This window comes from Salvelinus namaycush, unplaced genomic scaffold (assembly GCF_016432855.1).
Source record: "Salvelinus namaycush isolate Seneca unplaced genomic scaffold, SaNama_1.0 Scaffold421, whole genome shotgun sequence".
In the NCBI taxonomy this organism is placed as follows: Eukaryota; Metazoa; Chordata; class Actinopteri; order Salmoniformes; family Salmonidae; genus Salvelinus; species Salvelinus namaycush.
Genome location: NW_024061111.1, coordinates 51,783 through 78,158, shown reverse-complemented (window position 1 = coordinate 78,158; position 26,376 = coordinate 51,783). Strand labels below are relative to the sequence as shown.

Below are 26,376 nucleotides of genomic sequence, written 5' to 3'. Positions count from 1 at the left end.
CACACACACACACACACACACACACACACACACACACACACACACACACACACACACACACACACAGATAGACAGACACACAAACTCCTCCAAAACACACACTCTGGACCTCTGCGTGACCTCTAACGGGCCTGAGTACTCACGGCAGCTGGAGGCACAAGAGAATTCTGGAAACAGAGTGTAACTGTATGCCAACACTCACATAATCCTTATGGATCGAGGGGGACAGAGAGAGAGAGAGAACGAGAAGGAGGACCGGGACAATAGGGAGGGAGATAGAGGGGGGAAGACCTTGAGAGAGACAAACGGAGAGAGAAGAGGAGGAGTTACTCTGAGAACTCCTGGATCACAGCTGTGGGAAGATTAGCTCATTGAACAGATGACCCCCCCTCCCCCACTAGTACCAGAGACAAGACAACAGACTTACAGAAGAAGAAGGGATGACACTGAGAGGATGTCATATAGTCCAGAAGGAGATTGTCACACTTTATTGAAAAAATACAACCTGCCATATATATACACCGTAGGGAGGCAGGTAGCCTAGTGGTTAAGAGCATTGGGTCAGTAACCGATAGGTCGCTGGTTTGAATCTCCAAACCGACTAGGTGAAAAATCTGTCAACAAACTTTTGAGCAAGGCACTTAACCCCAAATTGCTCCTTTAAGTCGCTTTGGATACGAGCGTCTGCCAAATGACTAAAATGTAAATATACATGGGTCATACACCATTCTGCTCAGGGTTTAACGGTCAGCTCATCATATGGACCAATAGTCAAAACCCTTATGCAAACACATTGGTGCTAGATCACAAATGGAAACCAGAGAAATAAAAACTGTTTTCTGTACTATTATGTGTAATAGTAATGACAATATGCTTATTAACAAAAAATTAATTGTGCAATATATGAAAACAGATCAGACATTTCTCTCCGTCCTAAGTGTGGTGTGGGCGCCGCATAGCACAGCTGACCCTGGCCTGTACCTCAGACCTAGCCCAACCAGGGACCCGCATTTCAGATCCTACCACAATATGAACCTCCAGGGGGGACCTGGGCCCGTATTCAGAAAGCGTCTCAGAGTAGGAGTGCTGAACTAGTATCAGGTCCCTCCTGTCCATATAATCTTATTAATTATGATCTAAAAGGCAAAACTGATCCTAGATCGGCACTATACGGACCCTGGGTGAATAGTAACAATGGATGACACAGAGACAAACTTTCCCTTCTATCTCCCTTCACCCCCGTATGAGATGTAGCAGTGGTTTGGTCTGGGGAGTGTTCTCTTTGTGTAGATCCTACCACAATATGAACGACCGGGGGGATCTGAGATTACTATCCGTAACAGTGGATGACACACACACAGTAAGATAAACTTGACCTTCACCCCCTTATGAGGCGTGACAGTGGTTTGGTCTGGGGTCCGTCTGTGTCTGTGCGCAGGACAGCTGTCCCCATGCTATCCTATGCTAGGACTAATCTCCTGTAAGTCCTGTGGCTCCCCTGGTCTCATTCATTAGAGCATCTCTGAGTCTGACCTCCAGGATAGGCCTCTCCCACACACCCACTGGGCAGGCCCACTGATCAGACCCCCTAGCCCCATAGCTCAGAGTAGCATGGTCCGAGATCGGTTTGTGCTGTCTTACCAACTCCTATGGCTATTGTTGTGTGACGCCTCTTGATAATGACCATAGGAGTTGGCAATACCGCACAAACAGATTTGCGACCAGGCTATACTCACATACCAAAGCCCTTGATACCACAGCCGGTCCACCATCCACAGCATTCAGGCATGTTGTACAAAAATAACTGTGTCCTTCCCTTCTGAAGTGCAACAGAAAGACACCCAGTCTGGAGTAGCTGATACAAGCACTATGTCAGTCTGTCATCACTGTACCACAACATGAGCATAACATTACCACAACATCACATCAACACTGAATGATGTAAGCTTTCTTTGATACTCTGGGCTCACTTTCAATCCCGTACAATATCCATCTTGGTATTTCATACATTATTTGTATCTATACTTTTGCATATAAAGGTGTTCGGCTCATAGATGGAGATGCTCATAACAAGTAATACAGCATTATGGATGCTCATACTGTAGCAAGTAATAAAACATTATAGATGCTCTTAGCAAGTAATATAGCATTATATTTGCTCATAACAAGTAATAAAGCATTATACATGCTCATAGCAAGTAATAAAGCATTATACATGCTCATAGCAAGTAATAAAGCATTATGTTTGCTCATAACAGGTAATAAAGCATGATAGATACTCATAACTAGTAATAACACATGATACCTGCAGGCTTTACGTAAATGTTACAAGGTGTTACATAGATCTCATACATCTTTAAAGTGGTCATATCATCCCCAGACTATCTTCTCCTTCTATGGTACTTTCATGTCCCAATCCTCATACATCTCGGAGCAGTGCACTGTAGTGGCTTCATGTTGCTGTGTGTCTTATTAGCACCCCCTGGTGTACTAGACAGGCAGTGTAAAAAACTCAATGCTTGATCTATTCACTCTTCACTCTATTCACTCTATTGAACTAAAACTGCCTTAGAATGAGTGAAGCAGGCCTATAGGCTAGAGAATCATAGGGGGCTTGTGTGTGTGCATGTATACATGCATTTAGTCAATGTAGCTTAAATGCTATCATATTGAGAGGGATGGATGGAGTAAGGCTTTTGATTGTCTATGCATTGTTAACACCATCTATGAATACCAGTTCATATCCAACATAGGGAGCAAAGTGGAAATGTTATGACATTATGAGAAAACAGATGTTTTGATACAAACAGAGATGATACAGAAGCGATGCTATTTAGCCTCCAGTTTGTGCTTTTCCTGGTGAGCGAATCCTTGAAGTCTGAGGCGCATCGATCACACAATAAAATCACAGGAGGATCATGGGAGGAAAAGTTTTATCCATCTTTGGGCGTACGTTCCTTCTCTTACTGGATCAAAACAAACCCCAATGTTTAAGATCAGGTCACAGTGTTCACAAACATCTCACATAGTCCATATTCCCCATACTCCTTATAGCTGGGCTGGCTAACACCTATTATGGTGCTTTTCTACTTTCTAAATACAAAAATAAGTGCCTCCTCTCTCCAGAGCAGTCCTCAGAGGAAGTGGGAGTTAGTGGTAGAAGAGGAGGGACATCGGATGGTTTAGGGAAAGAGCGATGATGACGGGAGGATTCAGAAGAAGCTGCTAATCTTGAGTCTCTTATTCCAGTCCAGTCCAGCAGACAAGTTCAGTCCAGCAGACAAGCTCTCTCTGAGGTGGGATGAGGGTATAGAGAAGGGTGGAAGAAGGGAGGATTGAAGGAGGGGTAAAGGATGAGATGCCCATCATTCCATCCCGTCCATTTTGGAAGCAGGGGGGAGTGGGTGTTGGATTGCCAACGTTCAAAGAACAACATTCTATCTGCGTATTCTCTTCTGTTGGATTGGGTGGTAGTGGTGGTGGGGTAACGGGTAGGGATGTTGAAGGTAAGTTTCAGAAATGTCAAATTCGACAGTCTTTCTGCTTCTCTCATTGGGTGGCAGAAAAGTTCAGAAGTTGCTGAAGAGCTGGTGTTTTTTGTCCCAGTCCATCTGAGGGGCTCTCTTCTTGGCTCTCTTGGCGTGGGCCTTCTCTTTGGCCTCAGCCGCTGTGGGACTCAGGAGCAGGCCGATCTCAGCAAAGGGGTCCATCAGACGGCTCGCCTCGTCCTCTCCCAGCTAGATACAAAGACAGACAGACAGAGATAGATTAATATCGGAGACGACTTGGTAGTTATAGTGTGGGTTGACATACACACGCATGGCAGGGTTGAGGTCTATTCAATTTCAATTCAGTCAATTCAGGAAGTAAACAGGAATTCCAATTCTTCTAATTTGCTCAATGATTTGGAATTGGTCAAATGTGGGAATGGTAAAATTGGTAGACCTCAGTTTACTTCCTGAATTTAATGAATTGAAATAGAACCCTGATGTGTAATTCTGATAATATCTGTGTTAATGTGATACATGTGTTATACGAAATAACAAGAGGTTATATACTGTACACTCCAATATAGTCCACACACGCATGCAGACACACATACCTTGCACGCTTTCTTGCATGTTTGTTCGCGCACACACACACACACACACACACACACACACACACACACACACACACACACACACACACACACACACACACACACACACACACACACACACACACACACACACACACACACGTCTCACCTGCAGGCTGTTGTCTGGACTGCTCAGGTCAGAGTGGTGTGACTGGATGGAGCGGCTGGTGAAGCTGCCGTTGATCTGAGGACTGGGGGAGCCGTTGGATATGGACGGACCGTCATAGTCTGGGAAAGAAGGGACATAATTACTCTCTATGTACAGATCTAGGATCAGCTTCTCCACCCTTTCCTCCCCCCAATCCTAACCTTAACCATTAGTGGGGGAAATGCAAAACTGATCCGCCCTACGGGCAACTTCACCCAACACCCAGAATTACAGGCTCAGATTTTCAGTTATCTGATGCTGGTTTTGATGAACTACCCCGTAACATTTCACTATAGATTAGGATCATCAACACCATTACTGCCTTCTCAATATGCAACTGTAAAATGTAGATGTACAATTAGACTAGAGACTTGTCCTGAGTTGTACTGTACCTTTGGCGTGGTTTATAAGAGTACACTTTAAATAAATATTCTGTTTTCCAGATCAACAAGTGTGTAGGCCTACCTTTGACGTGGCTGGCCAACGGGGTGACGCCCATCTTCTTAAAGTGATGGTCTGTGTCAGGGTCCACCACCAGCAGCCTGGTCTCATCTCCTCCTCTCTTTATGAAGGCCACGACCTCCGCATGACGCATGCCCTCCACGTTCACCCCATTCACCTGAAAGGAGAGAAGGGAGAGAGAGGGGAAGAAAGGGTGTTATGGGTGAGTGATGTCAGATGTCTCCATCTATACTGTTGTCTGTGATTCTGTGATCTGGCCTCGTCACTGTCTCAATGTTTCAATGTCTGAAAGACGTTCAGTGCTGTCTGGTTGTGAATATGGATACGGTAGGAAAGAAACAGTGAAAACTCTAGATCCTGCTGCTGGTTCAGACAGGAACAACTAAGTATCCAAAACAAGTTCTAAAAAAGCACACTAGTGATGTTGGTCAGTCGGTCATCTGTCATTACTGGTGTGCAGACTTTACACTGGTTGATTTCTGATACGTCCACACTGGACCAGTGCAGCAGGTCACCAGTCTCAATCCAACAACAGTCTCTTTACCTGATCCAGCATTTTAGGACATTCACAACTGTCCAAAACCATGGTATAGCCTAAACTAAAATACTTATTTATTCAGACAAGGTTCAACAGAATATGCGAACCGTTACTTGATCCAAACAGTAGAGGGTGCAATGCACCAAAACGATCATTTTCCACTGGACTCAATGAAGAGAGGACAAAACCTGTGAGGAATCAGACACACATTTTTGCAAGATGGTGCATAGAGAGAGAGAGAGAATATTCTGCATTCCTTCCTCAATGACGTACAAGCTGAACAGAATACCTTTACATTCCATACCCCATTACAACAAGGATGGAACGAGCATGTAAGCTAATGGGCTCTAACAGTAGAACATCATTTATTTGTTTCCTTTTCAAACACTTTGTTTCTCTCTCTTTGGTCATAGTAAACCCTCTTTTATTGGTTCGGCAACTTGTGAATTCAGCTGGAAAAGAGTGGGAGGGGGGGTGAGGAGAAAAAGAGTGGGGGGGGGGGGTGTGTGAGGAGAAAAAGAGAGGGGGGGGTGTGAGGAGAGAAAGAGAGGGGGGGGGTGTGTGAGGAGAGAAAGAGAGGGGGGGGGGGTGTGTGAGGAGAGAAAGAGAGGGGGGGGGTGTGTGAGGAGAGAAAGAGAGGGGGGTGGGGTGTGTGAGGAGAGAAAGAGAGGGGGGGGGGGTGAGGAGAGAGAGAGGGGAGCGAGAGTGTCTGAAAGGAGAGAAGAAGCCCACACACCTACACCCCAGTCACTAACACATCAGCACGTTTCTGTCAGAGAGTTTCTCCCTGTGACTTTCCACAGACTCCTGTATATTCCATGAACTCTATTCAGCTAGTACTGTAGCTTTGCACGGTGCTGCCTGCCTTAACGTTGGTACACCATCAAATATTGATGCCGCTTCTGCTGAACCAATAGTGTGGGTTTCAGGTATCAGTGTCCTGAGGGGGATTTTGTTTTAAAATTCAGTAACGCTGCTACTTATGAAGTGAGGGCAGTAGGAGGTGGTTGTGACACAGACTGGTCTAATACACTGTAACAACATGGCTAGATACCAGACTGGTCTAATACACTGTAACAACATGGCTAGATACCAGACTGGTCTAATACACTGTAACAACATGGCTAGATACCAGACTGGTCTAATACACTGTAACAACACGACTAGATACCAGACTGGTCTAATACACTGTAACAACATGGCTAGATACCAGACTGGTCTAATACACTGTAACAACACGGCTAGATACCAGACTGGTCTAATACACTGTAATAACACGGCTAGATACCAGACTGGTCTAATACACTGTAACAACACGGCTAGATACCAGACTGGTCTAATACACTGTAACAACATGGCTAGATACCAGACTGGTCTAATACACTGTAACAGCACGGCTAGATATCAAATCAAATCAAATTTTATTTGTCACATACACATGGTTAGCAGATGTTAATGCGAGTGTAGCGAAATGCTTGTGCTTCTAGTTCCGACAATGCAGTAATAACCAACAAGTAATCTAACCTAACAATTCCACAACTACTACCTTATACACACAAGTGTAAAGGGATAAAGAATATGTACATAAAGATATATGAATGAGTGATGGTACAGAACGGCATAGGCAAGATGCAGTAGATGGTATAGTGTACAGTATATACATATGAGATGAGTAATGTAGGGTATGTAAACATAAAGTGGCATAGTTTAAAGTGGCTAGTGATACATGTATTACATAAAGATGGCAAGATGCAGTGGATGATATACAGTACAGTATATACATATACATATGAGATGAGTAATGTAGGGTATGTAAACATTATATTAAGTGGCATTGTTTAAAGTGGCTAGTGATACATTTTTACATAATTTCCATCAATTCCCATTATTAAAGTGGCTGGAGTTGAGTCAGTATGTTGGCAGCGGCCACTAAATGTTAGTGGTGGCTGTTTAACAGTCTGATGGCCTTGAGATAGAAGCTGTTTTTCAGTCTCTCGGTCCCTGCTTTGATGCACCTGTACTGACCTCGCCTTCTGGATGATAGCGGGGTGAACAGGCAGTGGCTCGGGTGGTTGTTGTCCTTGATGATCTTTATGGCCTTCCTGTGACATCGGGTGGTGTAGGTGTCCTGGAGGGCAGGTAGTTTGCCCCCGGTGATGCGTTGTGCAGACCTCACTACCCTCTGGAGAGCCTTACGGTTGTGGGCGGAGCAGTTGCCGTACCAGGCGTTGATACAGCCCGACAGGATGCTCTCGATTGTGCATCTGTAGAAGTTTGTGAGTGCTTTTGGTGACAAGCCGAATTTCTTCAGCCTCCTGAGGTTGAAGAGGCGCTGCTGCGCCTTCTTCACAAAGCTGTCTGTGTGGGTGGACCATTTCAGTTTGTCCGTGATGTGTACACCGAGGAACTTAAAACTTTCCACCTTCTCCACTACTGTCCCGTCGATGTGGATAGGGGGGTGCTCCCTCTGCTGTTTCCTGAAGTCCACAATCAACTCCTTTGTTTTGTTGACGTTGAGTGTGAGGTTATTTTCCTGACACCACACTCCGAGGGCCCTCACCTCCTCCCTGTAGGCCGTCTCGTCGTTGTTGGTAATCAAGCCTACCACTGTAGTGTCGTACGCAAACTTGATGATTGAGTTGGAGGCGTGCATGGACACGCAGTCGTGGGTGAACAGGGAGTACAGGAGAGGGCTCAGAACGCACCCTTGTGGGGCCCCAGTGTTGAGGATCAGCGGGGTGGAGATGTTGTTACCTACCTTCACCACCTGGGGGCGGCTCGTCAGGAAGTCCAGGACCCAGTTGCACAGGGCGGGGTCGAGACCCAGGGTCTCGAGCTTGATGACGAGTTTGGAGGGTACTATGGTGTTAAATGCTGAGCTGTAGTCGATGAACAGCATTCTCACATAGGTATTCCTCTTGTCCAGACTGGTCTAATATACCAGACTGGTCTAATACACTGTAACAACACGGCTAGATACCAGACTGGTCTAATACACTGTAATAACACGGCTAGATACCAGACTGGTCTAATACACTGTAACAACACGGCTAGATACCAGACTGGTCTAATACACTGTAACAACACGGCTAGATACCAGACTGGTCTAATACACTGTAACAGCACGGCTAGGTACCAGACTGGTCTAATACACTGTAACAACACGGCTAGATACCAGACTGGTCTAATACACTGTAACAGCACGGCTAAATACCAGACTGGTCTAATACACTGTAACAACACGGCTAGATATCAGACTGGTCTAATACACTGTAACAGCACGGCTAGATACCAGACTGGTCTAATACACTGTAACAACACGGCTAGATACCAGACTGGTCTAATACACTGTAACAGCACGGCTAGGTACCAGACTGGTCTAATACACTGTAACAGCACGGCTAGATACCAGACTGGTCTAATACACTATAACAGCACGGCTAGATACCAGACTGGTCTAATACACTGTAACAACACGGCTAGATACCAGACTGGTCTAATACACTGTAACAACACGGCTAGATGCCAGACTGGTCTAATACACTGTAACAGCACGGCTAGATACCAGACTGGTCTAATACACTGTAACAGCACGGCTAGATACCAGACTGGTCTAATACACTGTAACAGCACGGCTAGATACCAGACTGGTCTAATACACTGTAACAACACGGCTAGATACCAGACTGGTCTAATACACTGTAACAACACGGCTAGATACCAGACTGGTCTAATACACTGTAACAACACGGCTAGATACCAGACTGGTCTAATACACTGTAACAGCACGGCTAGATACCAGACTGGTCTAATACACTGTAACAGCACGGCTAAATACCAGACTGGTCTAATACACTGTAACAACACGGCTAGATACCAGACTGGTCTAATACACTGTAACAACACGGCTAGATACCAGACTGGTCTAATACACTGTAACACGGCTAGATACCAGACTGGTCTAATACACTGTAACAGCACGGCTAGATACCAGACTGGTTTAATACACTGTAACAACACGGCTAGATACCCGCCTACTCTCTCCTAACTGTTACATAGGAAATGTAAAAGTCCAGTGAGTGCCTGTTAAGGCTAGGGAGAGACTAGGAGAAGGAGGGAAAGAGAGACAGAGAAAGGGAGGAAGGAATGTGTAAAACCAAGAGAAGTTGAGTGTGTGTTGTGTGTGTGATAGAGAGAAAAATTGGAAAAAAAGAGCATGAAAGAAAGCGAGAGAGTGAGAGTTAAGCAGTGATAACGTTACAGTGCAGAAACACATCTCTATCTATTCTTTCTTTCTCTCGCTCTCGCTCTCTCTCTCCCTCTCCCTCTCCCTCTCCCTCTCCGTCTCTGTCTCTCTCTGTCTCTGTCTCTCTCTCGCCATTAGAGTAGGTGTCAGAACATAAGGCTCAGTGGAGTCATCACACACTAATTGGTAGAGAATCGTCTCATCATACCAGCCCTAGTGCATGAGGAGGAACAAGCCCACTTTGTATTGGGCTAGGAGAGCAGGTGTTGTGTCATGTTCCATAGCAGCAGCAATCCTTCACAATCCAACAAAACAATCCAGCCCACTCAAGCTAATTAATAGGGCCCTTGTTCATTAGACGACTCCCACACAATACAACAGTCAGTGTAGTGCTAGTGGGCCAAACCTGTTTTTCATTGGAATACAGTGCTGTTTGAATGCTTTACAGAGCAGTCGATTTTCAAGGTACTATCATAATCGTCAGTGTTTGCTTAGGTTGCACACCCTGGAATGTTTCCAATGGTTTACCTGAGTGAGTGTGTGAGTGAGTGTGTGAGTGAGTGTGTGAGTGAGTGTGTGAGTGAGTGAGTGTGTGAGAGTGAGAGTGAGAGTGAGAGAGAGAGAGAAAAAGAATATGGGTCTTCACCTTACTAACGAGCTGCTGACAGATGGACCAAGCAGTGCACCGTGCCACACAGTTGCTTGGTCAGAGACATCCTCCATTAGCCACAGAGAATAACACACACATAATCATCCTCTAGTCAACCGCTGAGCCCACACACCTGCCTGGGGTTACCTAGGCCAAACCCCCGGGGCTCTGCCTGCAGTTTCAGCAGGTACAGTGACCTAGCCACTTAGCACTAATCCAGCTAGAACTAACAGACACAGCATCAAAACCAATGACTGAGTGACACAGGGCTTCACTGACTACAGTTTACTGACACTGACTGTATAGGGGAAACTGCATAAGGTAAAAGTAGTCCTTAAACCTTAACCCCAGATCTAGGACCAGATCAGCCTACTCCTGATCCTAACCTAAATGATTATAGGCAGTGATGTAAAGTCACTACATGACCAAAAGTATGTGGTCACCTGCTCATTGAACATTTCATTCTAAAATCATGGGCATTAATATGTAGTTGGTTCTTCCTTTGCTGCTATAACAGCCTCCACTCTTCTGGAAAGGCTTTCCACTAGATGTTGGAACATTGCTTTGGGGACTTTCTTCCATTCAGCCACAAGAGTGTTAGTGAGGTTGAGCACTGATGTTGGGCGATTAGGCCTGGCTCGCAGTCGGCACTCCAATTCATCCCAAAGGTGTTCGATGGGGTTGAGGTCAGGGTTCTGTACAGGCCAGTCAAGTTCTTCCACACTGATCTTGACAAACCATTTCTGTATGGACCTCGCTTTGTGCACTGGGGCAAGGGCATTCCCCAAACTGTTGCTACAAAGTTGGAAGCCCAGAATCGTCTAGAATAAGGGGCCTAGCCCGAACCATGAAAAACAGCCCCAGACCATTATTCCCCCTCCACCAAACGTTACAGTTGGCACTATGCATTGGGGCAGGTAGTGTATTCCTGTCATCTGCCAAACCCAGATTCGTCCATCAGACTGCCAGGTGGTGAAATGTGATTCATCACTCCAGAGAACGCGTTTCCACTGCTCCAGAGTCCAATGGTGGCGAGCTTTACACCATTCCAGCTGACGCTTGGCATTGCGCATGGTGATCTTAGGCTTGTGTGCGGCTGCGCTGCCATGGAAACTAATTTTTATGAAGCTCCCGACGAACAGTTCTTGTGCTGATGTTGCTTCCAGAGGCAGTTTGGAACTCGGTAGTGAGCGTTGCAACCGATGATAAATGATTTCTATGCACCACACACTTCAGCACTCGGCGGTCCCGTTCTGTGAGCTTATGTGGCCTACCACTTCGTGGCTGAGCCATTGTTGCTCCTAGACATTTCCACTTCACAATAACAGCCCCTACACCGGGGCAGCTCTAGCAAGGCAGAAATTTGACGAACTGACTTGTTGGAAAGGTGGCATCCTATGATGCTGCCATGTTGAAGGTCACTGAGCTCTCCAATAAGGCCATTCTACTGCCAATGTTTGTCTAGGGAGATTGCATGGCTGTGTGCTCGATTTTATACACCTGTCAGCAACGGGTGTGGCTAAAATAGCCAAATCCACTAATTTGAAGAGGTGTCCACATACTTTTGAATATATAGTGTACTTAAGTAAAAATACTTTAAAGTACTACTTAATTTTCCTCCACTGTATTCCTAAAGAAAATTATTTACTTTTTACTGAAAACATTTTCTCTGACAGCCAAAAGTAGTCATTACATTTTGAATGCTTAGCAGGACAGGAAAATGGTCCAATTCACACACTTATCAAGAGAACATCCCTGGTCATCCCTACTGCCTCTGATCTGGCGGACTCACTAAACACACATTCTTCGTTTGTAAATGATGCCTGAGTGTTGGAGTGTGCCCCTGGTTATCCGTACATTTAAAAACAAGAAACTCGTGCCATCTGGTTTGCTTAATATAAGGAATGTGAAATGATTTATACTTTTACTTTTGATACTTAAGTATATTTAAAACCAAATCGTTTTTTACTTTAACTCAAGTATTTTACTGGGTGACTTTCACTTTTACATATTTTCTATCAAGGTATCTTTACTTTTACTCAAGTATGACAATTGGGTACTTTTTCCACCACTGATTATAGGGACCCTGAATCAGTGGGTAGGGAGTAACTTCACTTAGCGCTAATCTAGCTAACACAGACAGGGTTTCAATGACTATAGACGAACCACTGAGCTGAAACTGTACACCCAGACTGTGTTCATTAGAAATCCCTTTCACTCGGTCCTGTCAAAACACAGCTGATACTGTTGAGCCCCATTCATATAGGAAGGGAGAAGGCCAAGGCTTTTAACTGTGTTGTGTTCAGAAGAGGACACCAATACAGGTTCTTGATCTACAAATACCTTTTTGAATATGATGTGGTGGAATGTCACAGATGGTTGCTGAATGCTGCTTTGCAGACATATTGTGGAAGGTAATGCATAGACGTAGAATGAGATTCTATTGTTATGAATTGAAGAGCACAGTAGAGACAGACAGTACTGTATTGTCTCAGGTATTTGGGCTCTCTGAGTGCTTACAGCATCTAAGCAGTGGGGAGGGGAGTCAGTGGAATGTCCTACAGTACTGCATTGAACTATACCCTGTATTAACCCAATGGAGTCCATTGTATTTACTGTCCTGTGTAGTCATCTGTCTCTGTCTCTCTCTCCCTGGGCGTGTGTGTATTCAGGTTCAGGGCAGGGCATCTCTGTCTCTCTCCCTGGGCGTGTGTATTCAGGTTCAGGGCAGGGTATCTCTGTCAATTACATTTCAATTAAAGGGGCTTTATTGGGAACTGGACCTTTTTTGGAACACCATTATTTTTGTCTTACAGAGATTTACTGTCAGGGCCCTGGTCTCACAGAATCTGTGCAGAAGATCTAGGTCTCTCTGTCTCTCTCTCTGGATGTGTGTCTTCAGGTTCAGGGCAGGGACTCTTTAGTCTCTATATAAACATGATAAAACCTATTTATGGACCTTAGAGCATATGGACAGGGAGTGACCTGGCCTGTTATTGTCATCTAACAGACACAGGAAGCTAGCTCCCATAGCTACAGTTCACTCTCACTGTCTCCTGTTGCTGGACAGACAGAGGGACATCAAAGCATTGAAAGCAACTCCTCCCTCTAGTGCCAGTGTGTGTGCAGCCGTCCGTGTTATTCATACTGTATGGGCAGGACTGGAATGGTATAGCCGTCCGTGTTATTCATACTGTATGGGCAGGACTGGAATGGTATAGCCGTGTGTGTTATTCATACTGTATGGGCAGGACTGGAATGGTATAGCCGTCTGTGTTATTCATACTGTATGGGCAGGACTGGAATGGTATAGCCGTCCGTGTTATTCATACTGTATGGGCAGGACTGGAATGGTATAGCCGTCCGTGTTATTCATACTGTATGGGCAGGACTGGAATGGTATAGCCGTGCGTGTTATTCATACTGTATGGGCAGGACTGGAATGGTATAGCCGTCCGTGTTATTCATACTGTATGGGCAGGACTGGAATGGTATAGCCGTCCGTGTTATTCATACTGTATGGGCAGGACTGGAATGGTATAGCCGTCCGTGTTATTCATACTGTATGGGCAGGACTGGAATGGTATAGCCGTCCGTGTTATTCATACTGTATGGGCAGGACTGGAATGGTATAGCCGTCCGTGTTATTCATACTGTATGGGCAGGACTGGAATGGTATAGCCGTGTGTGTTATTCATACTGTATGGGCAGGACTGGAATGGTATAGCCGTCCGTGTTATTCATACTGTATGGGCAGGACTGGAATGGTATAGCCGTCCGTGTTATTCATACTGTATGGGCAGGACTGGAATGGTATAGCCGTGTGTGTTATTCATACTGTATGGGCAGGACTGGAATGGTATAGCCGTCCGTGTTATTCATACTGCATGGGCAGGACTGGAATGGTATAGCCGTGCGTGTTATTCATACTGTATGGGCAGGACTGGAATGGTATAGCCGTCCGTGTTATTCATACTGTATGGGCAGGACTGGAATGGTATAGCCGTCTGTGTTATTCATACTGTATGGGCAGGACTGGAATGGTATAGCCGTGTGTGTTATTCATACTGTATGGGCAGGACTGGAATGGTATAGCCGTGCGTGTTATTCATACTGTATGGGCAGGACTGGAATGGTATAGCCGTGCGTGTTATTCATACTGTATGGGCAGGACTGGAATGGTATAGCCGTCCGTGTTATTCATACTGTATGGGCAGGACTGGAATGGTATAGCCGTCCGTGTTATTCATACTGCATGGGCAGGACTGGAATGGTATAGCCGTCCGTGTTATTCATACTGCATGGGCAGGACTGGAATGGTATAGCCGTCCGTGTTATTCATACTGCATGGGCAGGACTGGAATGGTATAGCCGTCCGTGTTATTCATACTGTATGGGCAGGACTGGAATGGTATAGCCGTCCGTGTTATTCATACTGTATGGGCAGGACTGGAATGGTATAGCCGTCCGTGTTATTCATACTGTATGGGCAGGACTGGAATGGTATAGCCGTCCGTGTTATTCATACTGTATGGGCAGGACTGGAATGGTATAGCCGTCCGTGTTATTCATACTGTATGGGCAGGACTGGAATGGTATAGCCGTCCGTGTTATTCATACTGTATGGGCAGGACTGGAATGGTATAGCCGTGCGTGTTATTCATACTGTATGGGCAGGACTGGAATGGTATAGCCGTGCGTGTTATTCATACTGTATGGGCAGGACTGGAATGTTATAGCCGTCCGTGTTATTCATACTGTATGGGCAGGACTGGAAGGGTATAGCCGTCCGTGTTATTCATACTGTATGGGCAGGACTGGAATGGTATAGCCGTCCGTGTTATTCATACTGTATGGGCAGGACTGGAATGGTATAGCCGTCCGTGTTATTCATACTGTATGGGCAGGACTGGAATGGTATAGCCGTCCGTGTTAGTCATACTGTATGGGCAGGACTGGAATGGTATAGCCGTCCGTGTTAGTCATACTGTATGGGCAGGACTGGAATGGTATAGCCGTCCGTGTTAGTCATACTGTATGGGCAGGACTGGAATGGTATAGCCGTCCGTGTTATTCATACTGTATGGGCAGGACTGGAATGGTATAGCCGTGTGTGTTATTCATACTGCATGGGCAGGACTGGAATGGTATAGCCGTGTGTGTTATTCATACTGTATGGGCAGGACTGGAATGGTATAGCCGTCCGTGTTATTCATACTGTATGGGCAGGACTGGAATGGTATAGCCGTCCGTGTTATTCATACTGTATGGGCAGGACTGGAATGGTATAGCCGTCCGTGTTATTCATACTGTATGGGCAGGACTGGAATGGTATAGCCGTCCGTGTTATTCATACTGTATGGGCAGGACTGGAATGGTATAGCCGTCCGTGTTATTCATACTGTATGGGCAGGACTGGAATGGTATAGCCGTCCGTGTTATTCATACTGTATGGGCAGGACTGGAATGGTATAGCCGTCCGTGTTATTCATACTGTATGGGCAGGACTGGAATGGTATAGCCGTCCGTGTTATTCATACTGTATGGGCAGGACTGGAATGGTATAGCCGTCCGTGTTATTCATACTGTATGGGCAGGACTGGAATGGTATAGCCGTCCGTGTTATTCATACTGTATGGGCAGGACTGGAATGGTATAGCCGTCCGTGTTATTCATACTGTATGGGCAGGACTGGAATGGTATAGCCGTCCGTGTTATTCATACTGTATGGGCAGGACTGGAATGGTATAGCCGTCCGTGTTATTCATACTGTATGGGCAGGACTGGAATGGTATAGCCGTCCGTGTTATTCATACTGTATGGGCAGGACTGGAATGGTATAGCCGTGCGTGTTATTCATACTGTATGGGCAGGACTGGAATGGTATAGCCGTCCGTGTTATTCATACTGTATGGGCAGGACTGGAATGGTATAGCCGTCCGTGTTATTCATACTGTATGGGCAGGACTGGAATGGTATAGCCGTCCGTGTTATTCATACTGTATGGGCAGGACTGGAATGGTATAGCCGTGCGTGTTATTCATACTGTATGGGCAGGACTGGAATGGTATAGCCGTCCGTGTTATTCATACTGTATGGGCAGGACTGGAATGGTATAGCCGTCCGTGTTATTCATACTGTATGGGCAGGACTGGAATGGTATAGCCGTCCGTGTTATTCATACTGTATGGGCAGGACTGGAATGGTATAGCCGTCCGTGTTATTCATACTGTATGGGCAGGACTGGAATGGTATAGCCGTCCGTGTTATTCATACTGTATGGGCAGGACTGGAATGGTATAGCCGTGTGTGTTATTCATACTGTATGGGCAGGACTGGAATGGTATAGCCGTCCGTGTTATTCATACTGTATGGGCAGGACTGGAATGGTATAGCCGTCCGTGTTATTCATACTGTATGGGCAGGACTGGAATGGTATAGCCGTCCGTGTTATTCATACTGTATGGGCAGGACTGGAATGGTATAGCCGTCCGTGTTATTCATACTGTATGGGCAGGACTGGAAGGGTATAGCCGTCCGTGCTATTCATACTGTATGGGCAGGACTGGAATGGTATAGCCGTGCGTGTTATTCATACTGTATGGGCAGGACTGGAATGGTATAGCCGTGCGTGTTATTCATACTGTATGGGCAGGACTGGAATGGTATAGCCGTGCGTGTTATTCATACTGTATGGGCAGGACTGGAATGGTATAGCCGTCCGTGTTATTCATACTGTATGGGCAGGACTGGAAGGGTATAGCCGTCCGTGTTATTCATACTGTATGGGCAGGACTGGAATGGTATAGCCGTGCGTGTTATTCATACTGTATGGGCAGGACTGGAATGGTATAGCCGTGCGTGTTATTCATACTGTATGGGCAGGACTGGAATGGTATAGCCGTGTGTGTTATTCATACTGTATGGGCAGGACTGGAATGGTATAGCCGTCCGTGTTATTCATACTGCATGGGCAGGACTGGAATGGTATAGCCGTGCGTGTTATTCATACTGTATGGGCAGGACTGGAATGGTATAGCCGTCCGTGTTATTCATACTGCATTGGCAGGACTGGAATGGTATAGCCGTGCGTGTTATTCATACTGTATGGGCAGGACTGGAATGGTATAGCCGTCCGTGTTATTCATACTGTATGGGCAGGACTGGAATGGTATAGCCGTCCGTGTTATTCATACTGTATGGGCAGGACTGGAATGGTATAGCCGTGTGTGTTATTCATACTGCATGGGCAGGACTGGAATGGTATAGCCGTCCGTGTTATTCATACTGTATGGGCAGGACTGGAATGGTATAGCCGTCCGTGTTATTCATATTGTATGGGCAGGACTGGAATGGTATAGCCGTCCGTGTTATTCATACTGTATGGGCAGGACTGGAATGGTATAGCCGTCCGTGTTATTCATATTGTATGGGCAGGACTGGAATGGTATAGCCGTGTGTGTTATTCATACTGTATGGGCAGGACTGGAATGGTATAGCCGTCCGTGTTATTCATACTGTATGGGCAGGACTGGAATGGTATAGCCGTCCGTGTTATTCATACTGTATGGGCAGGACTGGAATGGTATAGCCGTCCGTGTTATTCATACTGTATGGGCAGGACTGGAATGGTATAGCCGTCCGTGTTATTCATATTGTATGGGCAGGACTGGAATGGTATAGCCGTCCGTGTTATTCATACTGTATGGGCAGGACTGGAATGGTGTAGCCGTCCGTGTTATTCATACTGTATGGGCAGGACTGGAATGGTATAGCCGTGTGTGTGTGTGTGTCTCTCTTTGACCCTGTTGGGGTCTACTGTATCCAACTGCTCTGCCTGCCATATTACACTTTGTTTTTACTGTTTCCAGCCTTGTGTTTTCACCACAACGCTGTGGTAACGTCATGGTAATGCTACGAGCCAGGTTAGGTTCAGTTAAACTAAGCTAGATTCTGTTTGGCTCTGTGTGACTTTCATTTGACCCTGTGTTTTTGATGCGGTGTATTTTACGTCCTGTCTGACTCTGTATTTGGCCCTGTCTGACCCTGTTTTGGCCCTGTGTGGCCTTGTTAGGCCCTGATGTACTGCTCTGGGGTCAGGGCTCATGGGAATGTGTCTGGGGGTCTGATTGAGAGGGTGTATGGTGAGCAGGATCAGTATGTTCCACACGTCTGCTTCTCCCCTGTCTGTCTCCTATCTCTGACCCTCTGCTATCCCTCCATCCCTTCTTTCTCCCACACATTCAGGCCTCATATGTTTCTCTCCTGTCTGTATCCTGCTTTCAGACTGATGAACAACCTCTCCCCACTATCAGCCTGTCCTCATTAATCTCAACTCAAACATGTGAGAGATGAGGCCGGGGTCCGGGCCGTGTTATAGCAGTGGTATCGTTAGAGGGGTTAAACCAGGCACATGTGGACCTGCACATGCATGACGGATGAGCATTGAGACTGCTGCCACACGAGGTCACCCCTGTGTACACGCACACTGATAAGCACAAACCCAAACATTCACAAGCACACATACATTTGAATGTACATAGGGGATTAAAAGGCCTGTTGGGGTCTCACTCTGTATCCCTTATCTCAGACACATGTTCAATCACCCCACTCCCTCTCTCTCTCTGACATGTTCTATAAACCCCCTTAATTAGGGTGTTCCAACCCCATTTCTCAAAGCCCACCTCATTAGGGTCTCATTAGGACCATTGTAAACTAGCTGATTGGAGTCGGTCTCCTTCTCTCTCACCACTTGTCTAAAGTTTACAAACCAAGCCTCTACTGGTCCATAGTTCCCTGATTATTAAGACATCAGACTCCCTCCTCCCTCTACCACCAATCCCCTGCACCTCTAACCTCCTCCTGGACTAGCCCTTCTTCCCAGCCTCCTCCTCACAAACCTGTCCTCCTCACCTTCATGAAAAATAAACCCCTTCATGGAGCTCCACAGTCCCCCACCCGTCTTCTTCAGTCTCTAACCACTTGCCCTCTTTCGACACCCATCCTCCCCTCCTCCACCCATCCCCCTCTCCTCTCCCCTCCTCCACCCATCCTCCCCTCCTCCACCCATCTCCCCTCCTCCACCCATCCTCCCCTCCTCCACCCATCCCCCTCTCCTCTCCCCTCCTCCACCCATCCTCCTCTCCTCTCCCCTCCTCCACCCATCCTCTCTCTCCTCACCTCTATGAGTCTGTCCTGTGGTCTGAGCCCGGCGTGGTCAGCTGGAGACCCAGGGTCCAGGGAGCGGATGTACTGGCCCGGCCGGGACTTCTCACTGTGCAGGTTGAAGCCGTAGCCAGTCTCGGCCCGCACCAGGTGGCACAGCCTGGGGAACAGCTCCGATGGGTCCACTGGTGGCCGCGCCACCTCGGCATGGGCATTAACATGGGCCAGAGCCTCCTGTAGTGAACAGAGAGAAAGATACACAATATCATCTACAGTCTAGTCATATACACTACTGAGTACTCAAAGAAGTATTGTCAAATTTAAGTGCAGAAAGAAGAAGTTTGGATCCCTCCAATAGTCTTGCTTGTTTGTGTTCTCTACCAAACAAACACAGGGAAATGAAATGTGCCTTCTGCTTGATCCCAACCCCTACCTATCTACTGTATATCCTGTTCAACTTGAGTCAGAGAAGCAGAACAGATTGAAGATACGACCCCTACCTATCTACTGTATATCCTGTTCAACTTGAGTCAGAGAAGCAGAACAGATTGAAGATACGACCCCTACATATCTACTGTATATCCCGTTCAACTTGAGTCAGAGAAGCAGAACAGATTGAAGATACGACCCCTACCTATCTACTGTATATCCTGTTCAACTTGAGTCAGAGAAGCAGAACAGATTGAAGATACGACCCCTACCTATCTACTGTATATCCTGTTCAACTTGAGTCAGAGAAGCAGAACAGATTGAAGATACGACCCCTACCTATCTACTGTATATCCTGTTCAACTTGAGTCAGAGAAGCAGAACAGATTGAAGATACGACCCCTACATATCTACTGTATATCCTGTTCAACTTGAGTCAGAGAAGCAGAACAGATTGAAGATACGACCCCTACCTATCTACTGTATACCCTGTTCAACTTGAGTCAGAGAAGCAGAACAGATTGAAGATACGACCCCTACCTATCTACTGTATATCCTGTTCAACTTGAGTCAGAGAAGCAGAACAGATTGAAGATACGACCCCTACATATCTACTGTATATCCCGTTCAACTTGAGTCAGAGAAGCAGCACAGATTGAAGATACCTACACGTATTATGTACAACACCAGCACATGTACTAAGGCCATATGAGCAGAGCGAGAAATCCTCCATGACAGATCATCCTGATGTTATTACAGTAAGATGACTGTCAAAGAAATAAAATAGGAATGTTCATATGTAGGCCTGCATCTCCTTAACACTGCTAGCCTATCAGTGGAAAAAACATTCAGCAGGTTCTCTATACTGAGTCTATAGTTGTAATGTAAATGATTTGGACTTTAAGTATAGAAAGACAATCTCCAACTCAAAGACCTTCACCTTGTATAAGACTAACTCATCCCAACACCACATCATAACACTCACCTCAACCTCAACCACACATAACAACTGATTATCAGGAAAGTGATATGCAATCTTAGATAAAAGGGTCTCAAACAGGTTCTTTGGCTGTCCCCATAGGAGACTGTTTGGTTCCAGGAAAAGCCTTTTTGGTTCCAGGTAAAGCCCTTTTGTGTTTAATGTAGAACCCTTGGTGGAAAGGGTTCTACATGAAACCCAAAAGGGTTCTACCTGGAATTAAAACGGTTCTACCTGGAACCAAAAAAGGTTATCCTATGGAAACAGCTGAAGAACCCTTTTAGGTTCTAGATAGAAAAAAAGATGCTAAGACTGTAGACTACACTGTACATGGGAATCGAGGTAAATGTTGTGTTGAGTATCTGTGTAAAAGGTCACAATGAGCATCTAGGTTCATTCACTAACAATACGCGTCACTGGTGTCAGAGTAATTGTTATTAATGACATGGTGTAACCTCACCTCCACTGTTGGGTGATAAGGAGTTGTTAGGGAGTGGTAAAGAGGGTGTAGGGGGTCTGGGCTAACCCCCATATGGGACCTTCTCCCTCAAACACCCAATGAAGAACACATACCTGACACACGCTATCAGTGTGTGTGTGTGTGTACTATCACACAATATCTGCATTATACATCACCTGTCATCAGACAATACATCCAGTCCTGCCAAAGTATTTTTAGCAGACAGACACACAGGGTGTGGTGCACTATGTTGGCTCATATGGAGGGAAAACAACAATGGTCAGCCACTCACTGGGCATAGAGGGAGAGAAAGAGGGAGGGATGGAAGGAGTAAGCAGATGTATGGATGTCACTTTTAGAAGTATTACGAGGTAGATATCTAATAGGGGAGGGAAAATCTGTTTTAATACTTACTAAATCTCTTCTGTCTCTCTCTCTCTGTCTCTCTCTGTCTCTCTCACACACACACACCAAAATATAGAACATGGCCCATTTCATGGACAGAATTCCATTAAAATTGCTTAAACCAACAGTGTTCTGGGAAGGAGGCCCTAAGAAAGTCACCCAGGCCTGGTGTGGAGTACAATGGAATGATTCACACTGATTTCATTCAAATTAATTCTTATTGGAGGAGAAGCAGGAAGTGACCGCAAGGCCAGGAGGAAGGGGTGGGGCTTAATACAGAGCGGTCACTTAGCTATTAGCACCCAGGGATCTGTCCTGGATCCACATAGAGAGAGATGGAGGAGGGAGGGAGGGGGAAAGTGAGATTGAGAGAAAGAGAGGAAAGAAGGAGAGAGGTATAGAGATGAAGAGAAAAAGTTAAGGAGAAGAAAGAGAAAGAGAGGTTGTGTGTGTATGAAAGAAGAAACGAGAGAGAGAGAGAGAGAGAGAGAGAGAGTGAGTGAGTTCTGGAAGGTCTGAGAGTAAGATAAACAGTGTGAACAGCCCTGCTGGTAGACATTAGCGAGGGGAGACGGCCGTCCCTGCCAAGCCAACCTCTGACTGCCTCTAGATGCCCGTCCACACAGCACTAACCACTCCCTGGAGGGTGGCCCATGTCATCGTCCCTCTGTACGTGTGTGTGTCTTCCTCTTTCTATGCCAAAGGCCCCCTCCGCTGTACCTTAGCCAGCACCGTCTGTGATGGCCAATCTAGGCTGAGGTGCAGCGAAACGGGAGACGTCTTATTAAAGAGTGGTGATTGGTTAAGGCTTGGAGGAAAAACAATGCATCAGTTAACAAGAAGGGACTTGGAAGATATGAGAAGCCTTCTGAGGATCTGTCCAAGACAAGTGGTCATACCAACTCTGACAATACTGTATATCTAAATGGGATTTCTCTATTTCTGCAAGCCAGATGGCAATGATCAAATGTCAGTACACCAACAGTCGTTCATGTGATTGTTTTCTCCTGTTTCTGAAGGGCAAGATAACATATATTAAAGGAAAGGAGGAAAAACGGAGGAGAAGTAAACAAAGGAAAATAATCAATGTTATGACACGATCATTATGAGACATGTATGTTATGACACGATCATTATGAGACGATGTATGTTATGACACGATCATTATGAGACGATGTATGTTATGACACAATCATTATGAGACGATGTATGCTTTGACACGATCAATATGAGACGAAGTATGTTATGACACGATCATTATGAGACGAAGTATGTTATGACACGATCATTATGAGACGAAGTATGTTATGACACGATCATTGAGACGATGTGAGACATGTATGTTATGACACGATCATTATGAGACGAAGTATGTTATGACACGATCATTATGAGACAAAGTATGTTATGACACGATCATTATGAGACGATGTATGTTATAACACGATCATTATGAGAAGATGTATGCTTTGACACGATCATTATGAGACGATGTATGTTATGACATGATCATTATGAGACGATGTATGCGCATACCTTACCATTAATTGGGGGTTCCGCTAGCGGAACGTTTCGACAACATCCGGTGAAATTGCAGAGTGCAAAATTCCCCCAAAATTATTTGAAATATTTAACTTTCATACAATCACAAGTGCAATACACCAAATTAAAGCTTAACTTCTTGTTAATCCACCCACCATGTCAGATTTAAAAAAGGCTTTACAGCGAAAGCTAACCATGCGATTATCTGAGGACAGCACCCCATCATTCAAACACATGACAATCATATTTCAACCCGCCAGGCGCGACACAAAACTCAGAAATAACGCTATAATTCATGCCTTACCTTTGAAGATCTTCTTCTGTTGGCACTCAAATGTTCCATAAACATCACAAATGGTCCTTTTGTTCAAACAAAACAGTCCACTTGGCTCTACACCCAGAAAGGAGAGGGCTACTTCTTCTTTTCTCAATGGAAAAACATCAACCAATTTCTAAAGACTTGACATCTAGTGGAAGCCCTAGGAACTGCAACCAAGCGCATCATAAATCTAGATTCACTTAGAAACCAATTGAAAACAGTCACCTCAAAAAAAAGATTCCCAGGATGGTTTGTCCTTGGGGTTTCGCCTGCCAAATAAGTTCTGTTATACTCACAGACATACATTTAACAGTTTTAGAAACTTTAGAGTGTTTTCTATCCAAATCTACCAATTATATGCTGAGTAGCAGGCAGTTTACTTTGGGCACGCTTTTCATCCGGACGTGAAAATACCGCCCCCTAGCCCGAAGAGGTTTTAAAGAAGTGGTTGTTACATGTGGTGTACTGCACTGAGCTTGGTGTTACAACATCTTTCAGTTATAGTCACTCTCACACCTGTGACGGGTGTGGAGGGACTGGTTAGTTGAGCTGACAGCCAGCAGACACAGAGAATATAAATCACAACACTGCCAAATATGGCCGCCCTCCAGGCTTCACTCCTCCAACTCCACTTGGCAGCAGTGTGGGAGTTTTGGAGCCAACTGGGAACAAGAATAAGAGGTATTTCCTATCTAGGTTAATGATGATATCTGGAATTATGGATGGATATAAAGCCAGTGTACATTTGGTAGTTTCATTTCCTACTAGATTAGTTATTTTTCAGGTGGGGTTAGGCAGTTTTCAACCTCCACCCCTATTTATGAGGGAAAAATTGACTATTCCAACGTCAGTGGCTTTTAGATATTTTGATGAGAAACAGAACAAAATCGAGTTTTTGCTTTTCCCCTTCTGTCGGCAAACAAGCCTATAATCAGGAAATCACTTCAGGGTGAGAACTCCATCCTTGTTTTGGAAAATCGAGTGTTCTGTTTAGGAACTTTGTACAGAATGACATTCTCCACTCCCATTCCAATATGTGTGAGCTACGTTTCTGTTCTGAACACGGCCATTGGAAACTAACAGGCATAAATCCTAATGATTCCTAAAGGAAAATCCAAACAGAATATTTTCCACCTTCATGATATCCATACAACAGTCAGGCTGAGTGCAGGGCTTTTCCTGGTCAAGTCACATTGTCAGGAAACAGTATGCACTGTAAGTAGGGTCAGGAGTTTTTCCTGACCATATGGCCTGACCAGGAAGAACTCAAGGTCCTGGTATTAGGATAGAACTAGGCCCTGGTATTAGAATATAACTAGGCCCTGGTATTAGAATATAACTAGGCCCTGGTATTAGAATATAACTAGGCCCTGGTATTAGAATAGAACTAGGCCCTGGTATTAGAAAAGAACTAGGCCCTGGTATTAGAATAGAACTAGGCCCTGGTATTAGAATAGAACTAGGCCCTGGTATTAGAATAGAACTAGGCCCTGGTATTAGAATAGAACTAGGCCCTGGTATTAGAATAGAACTAGGCCCTGGTATTAGAATAGAACTAGGTCCTGGTATTAGAATAGAACTAGGTCCTGGTATTAGAATAGAACTAGGTCCTGGTATTAGAATAGAACTAGGTCCTGGTATTAGAATAGAACTAGGTCCTGGTATTAGAATAGAACTAGGTCCTGGTATTAGAATAGAACTGGGCCCTGGTATTAGAATAGAACTAGGCCCTGGTATTAGAATAGAACTAGGCCCTGGTATTAGAATAGAACTAGGCCCTGGTATTAGAATAGAACTAGGTCCTGGTATTAGAATAGAACTAGGTCCTGGTATTAGAATAGAACTAGGCCCTGGTATTAGAATAGAACTAGCCCCTGGTATTAGAATAGAACTAGGCCCTGGTATTAGAATAGAACTAGGCCCTGGTATTAGAATAGAACTAGGTCCTGGTATTAGAATAGAACTAGGTCCTGGTATTAGAATAGAACTAGGCCCTGGTATTAGAATAGAACTAGCCCCTGGTATTAGAATAGAACTAGGCCCTGGTATTAGGATATGCCCTGGTATTAGAATAGAACTAGGTCCTGGTATTAGGATAGAACTAGGCCCTGGTATTAGAATAGAACTAGGCCCTGGTATTAGAATAGAACTAGGCCCTGGTATTAGGATATGCCCTGGTATTAGAATAGAACTAGGCCCTGGTATTAGGATATAACTAGGCCCTGGTATTAGAATAGAACTAGGCCCTGGTATTAGAATAGAACTAGGCCCTGGTATTAGAATAGAACTAGGCCCTGGTATTAGAATAGAACTAGGCCCTGGTATTAGAATAGAACTAGGCCCTGGTATTAGAATAGAACTAGGCCCTGGTATTAGGATAGAACTAGGTCCTGGTATTAGAATAGAACTAGGTCCTGGTATTAGGATAGAACTAGGTCCTGGTATTAGGATAGAACTAGGTCCTGGTATTAGGATAGAACTAGGTCCTGGTATTAGGATAGAACTAGGTCCTGGTATTAGGATTGAACTAGGTCCTGGTATTAGGATTGAACTAGGTCCTGGTATTAGGATTGAACTAGGTCCTGGTATTAGGATAGAACTAGGTCCTGGTATTAGGATAGAACTAGGTCCTGGTATTAGGATAGAACTAGGCCCTGGTATTAGAATAGAACTAGGCCCTGGTATTAGAATAGAACTAGGCCCTGGTATTAGAATACAACTAGGCCCTGGTATTAGAATACAACTAGGCCCTGGTATTAGAATACAACTAGGCCCTGGTATTAGAATACAACTAGGCCCTGGTATTAGAATACAACTAGGCCCTGGTATTAGAATATAACTAGGCTCTGGTATTAGAATATAACTAGGCTCTGGTATTAGAATATAACTAGGC

The 26,376-nt window shown here is 45.2% G+C and overlaps 1 protein-coding gene across 2 annotated transcripts in view; it reads right to left on the bottom strand.

Annotated features, from left to right (window-relative positions):
- Positions 1–455: 455 nt before the first annotated feature.
- The window catches only part of LOC120041233 (Na(+)/H(+) exchange regulatory cofactor NHE-RF2), a 61,224-nt gene continuing 35,303 nt past the window's right edge, over positions 456–26,376 (bottom strand). For both annotated transcript variants that reach the window (XM_038986170.1, XM_038986171.1), the window contains 4 exons: positions 19,365–19,583; positions 4,755–4,908; positions 4,251–4,369; positions 456–3,737 (listed from right to left, as the gene is read on the bottom strand). In XM_038986170.1, the coding sequence (XP_038842098.1) occupies positions 3,570–3,737; positions 4,251–4,369; positions 4,755–4,908; positions 19,365–19,583 (660 nt within the window). In that variant the 3' untranslated portion in view covers positions 456–3,569. The remainder of the gene's footprint in view (positions 3,738–4,250; positions 4,370–4,754; positions 4,909–19,364; positions 19,584–26,376) is intronic.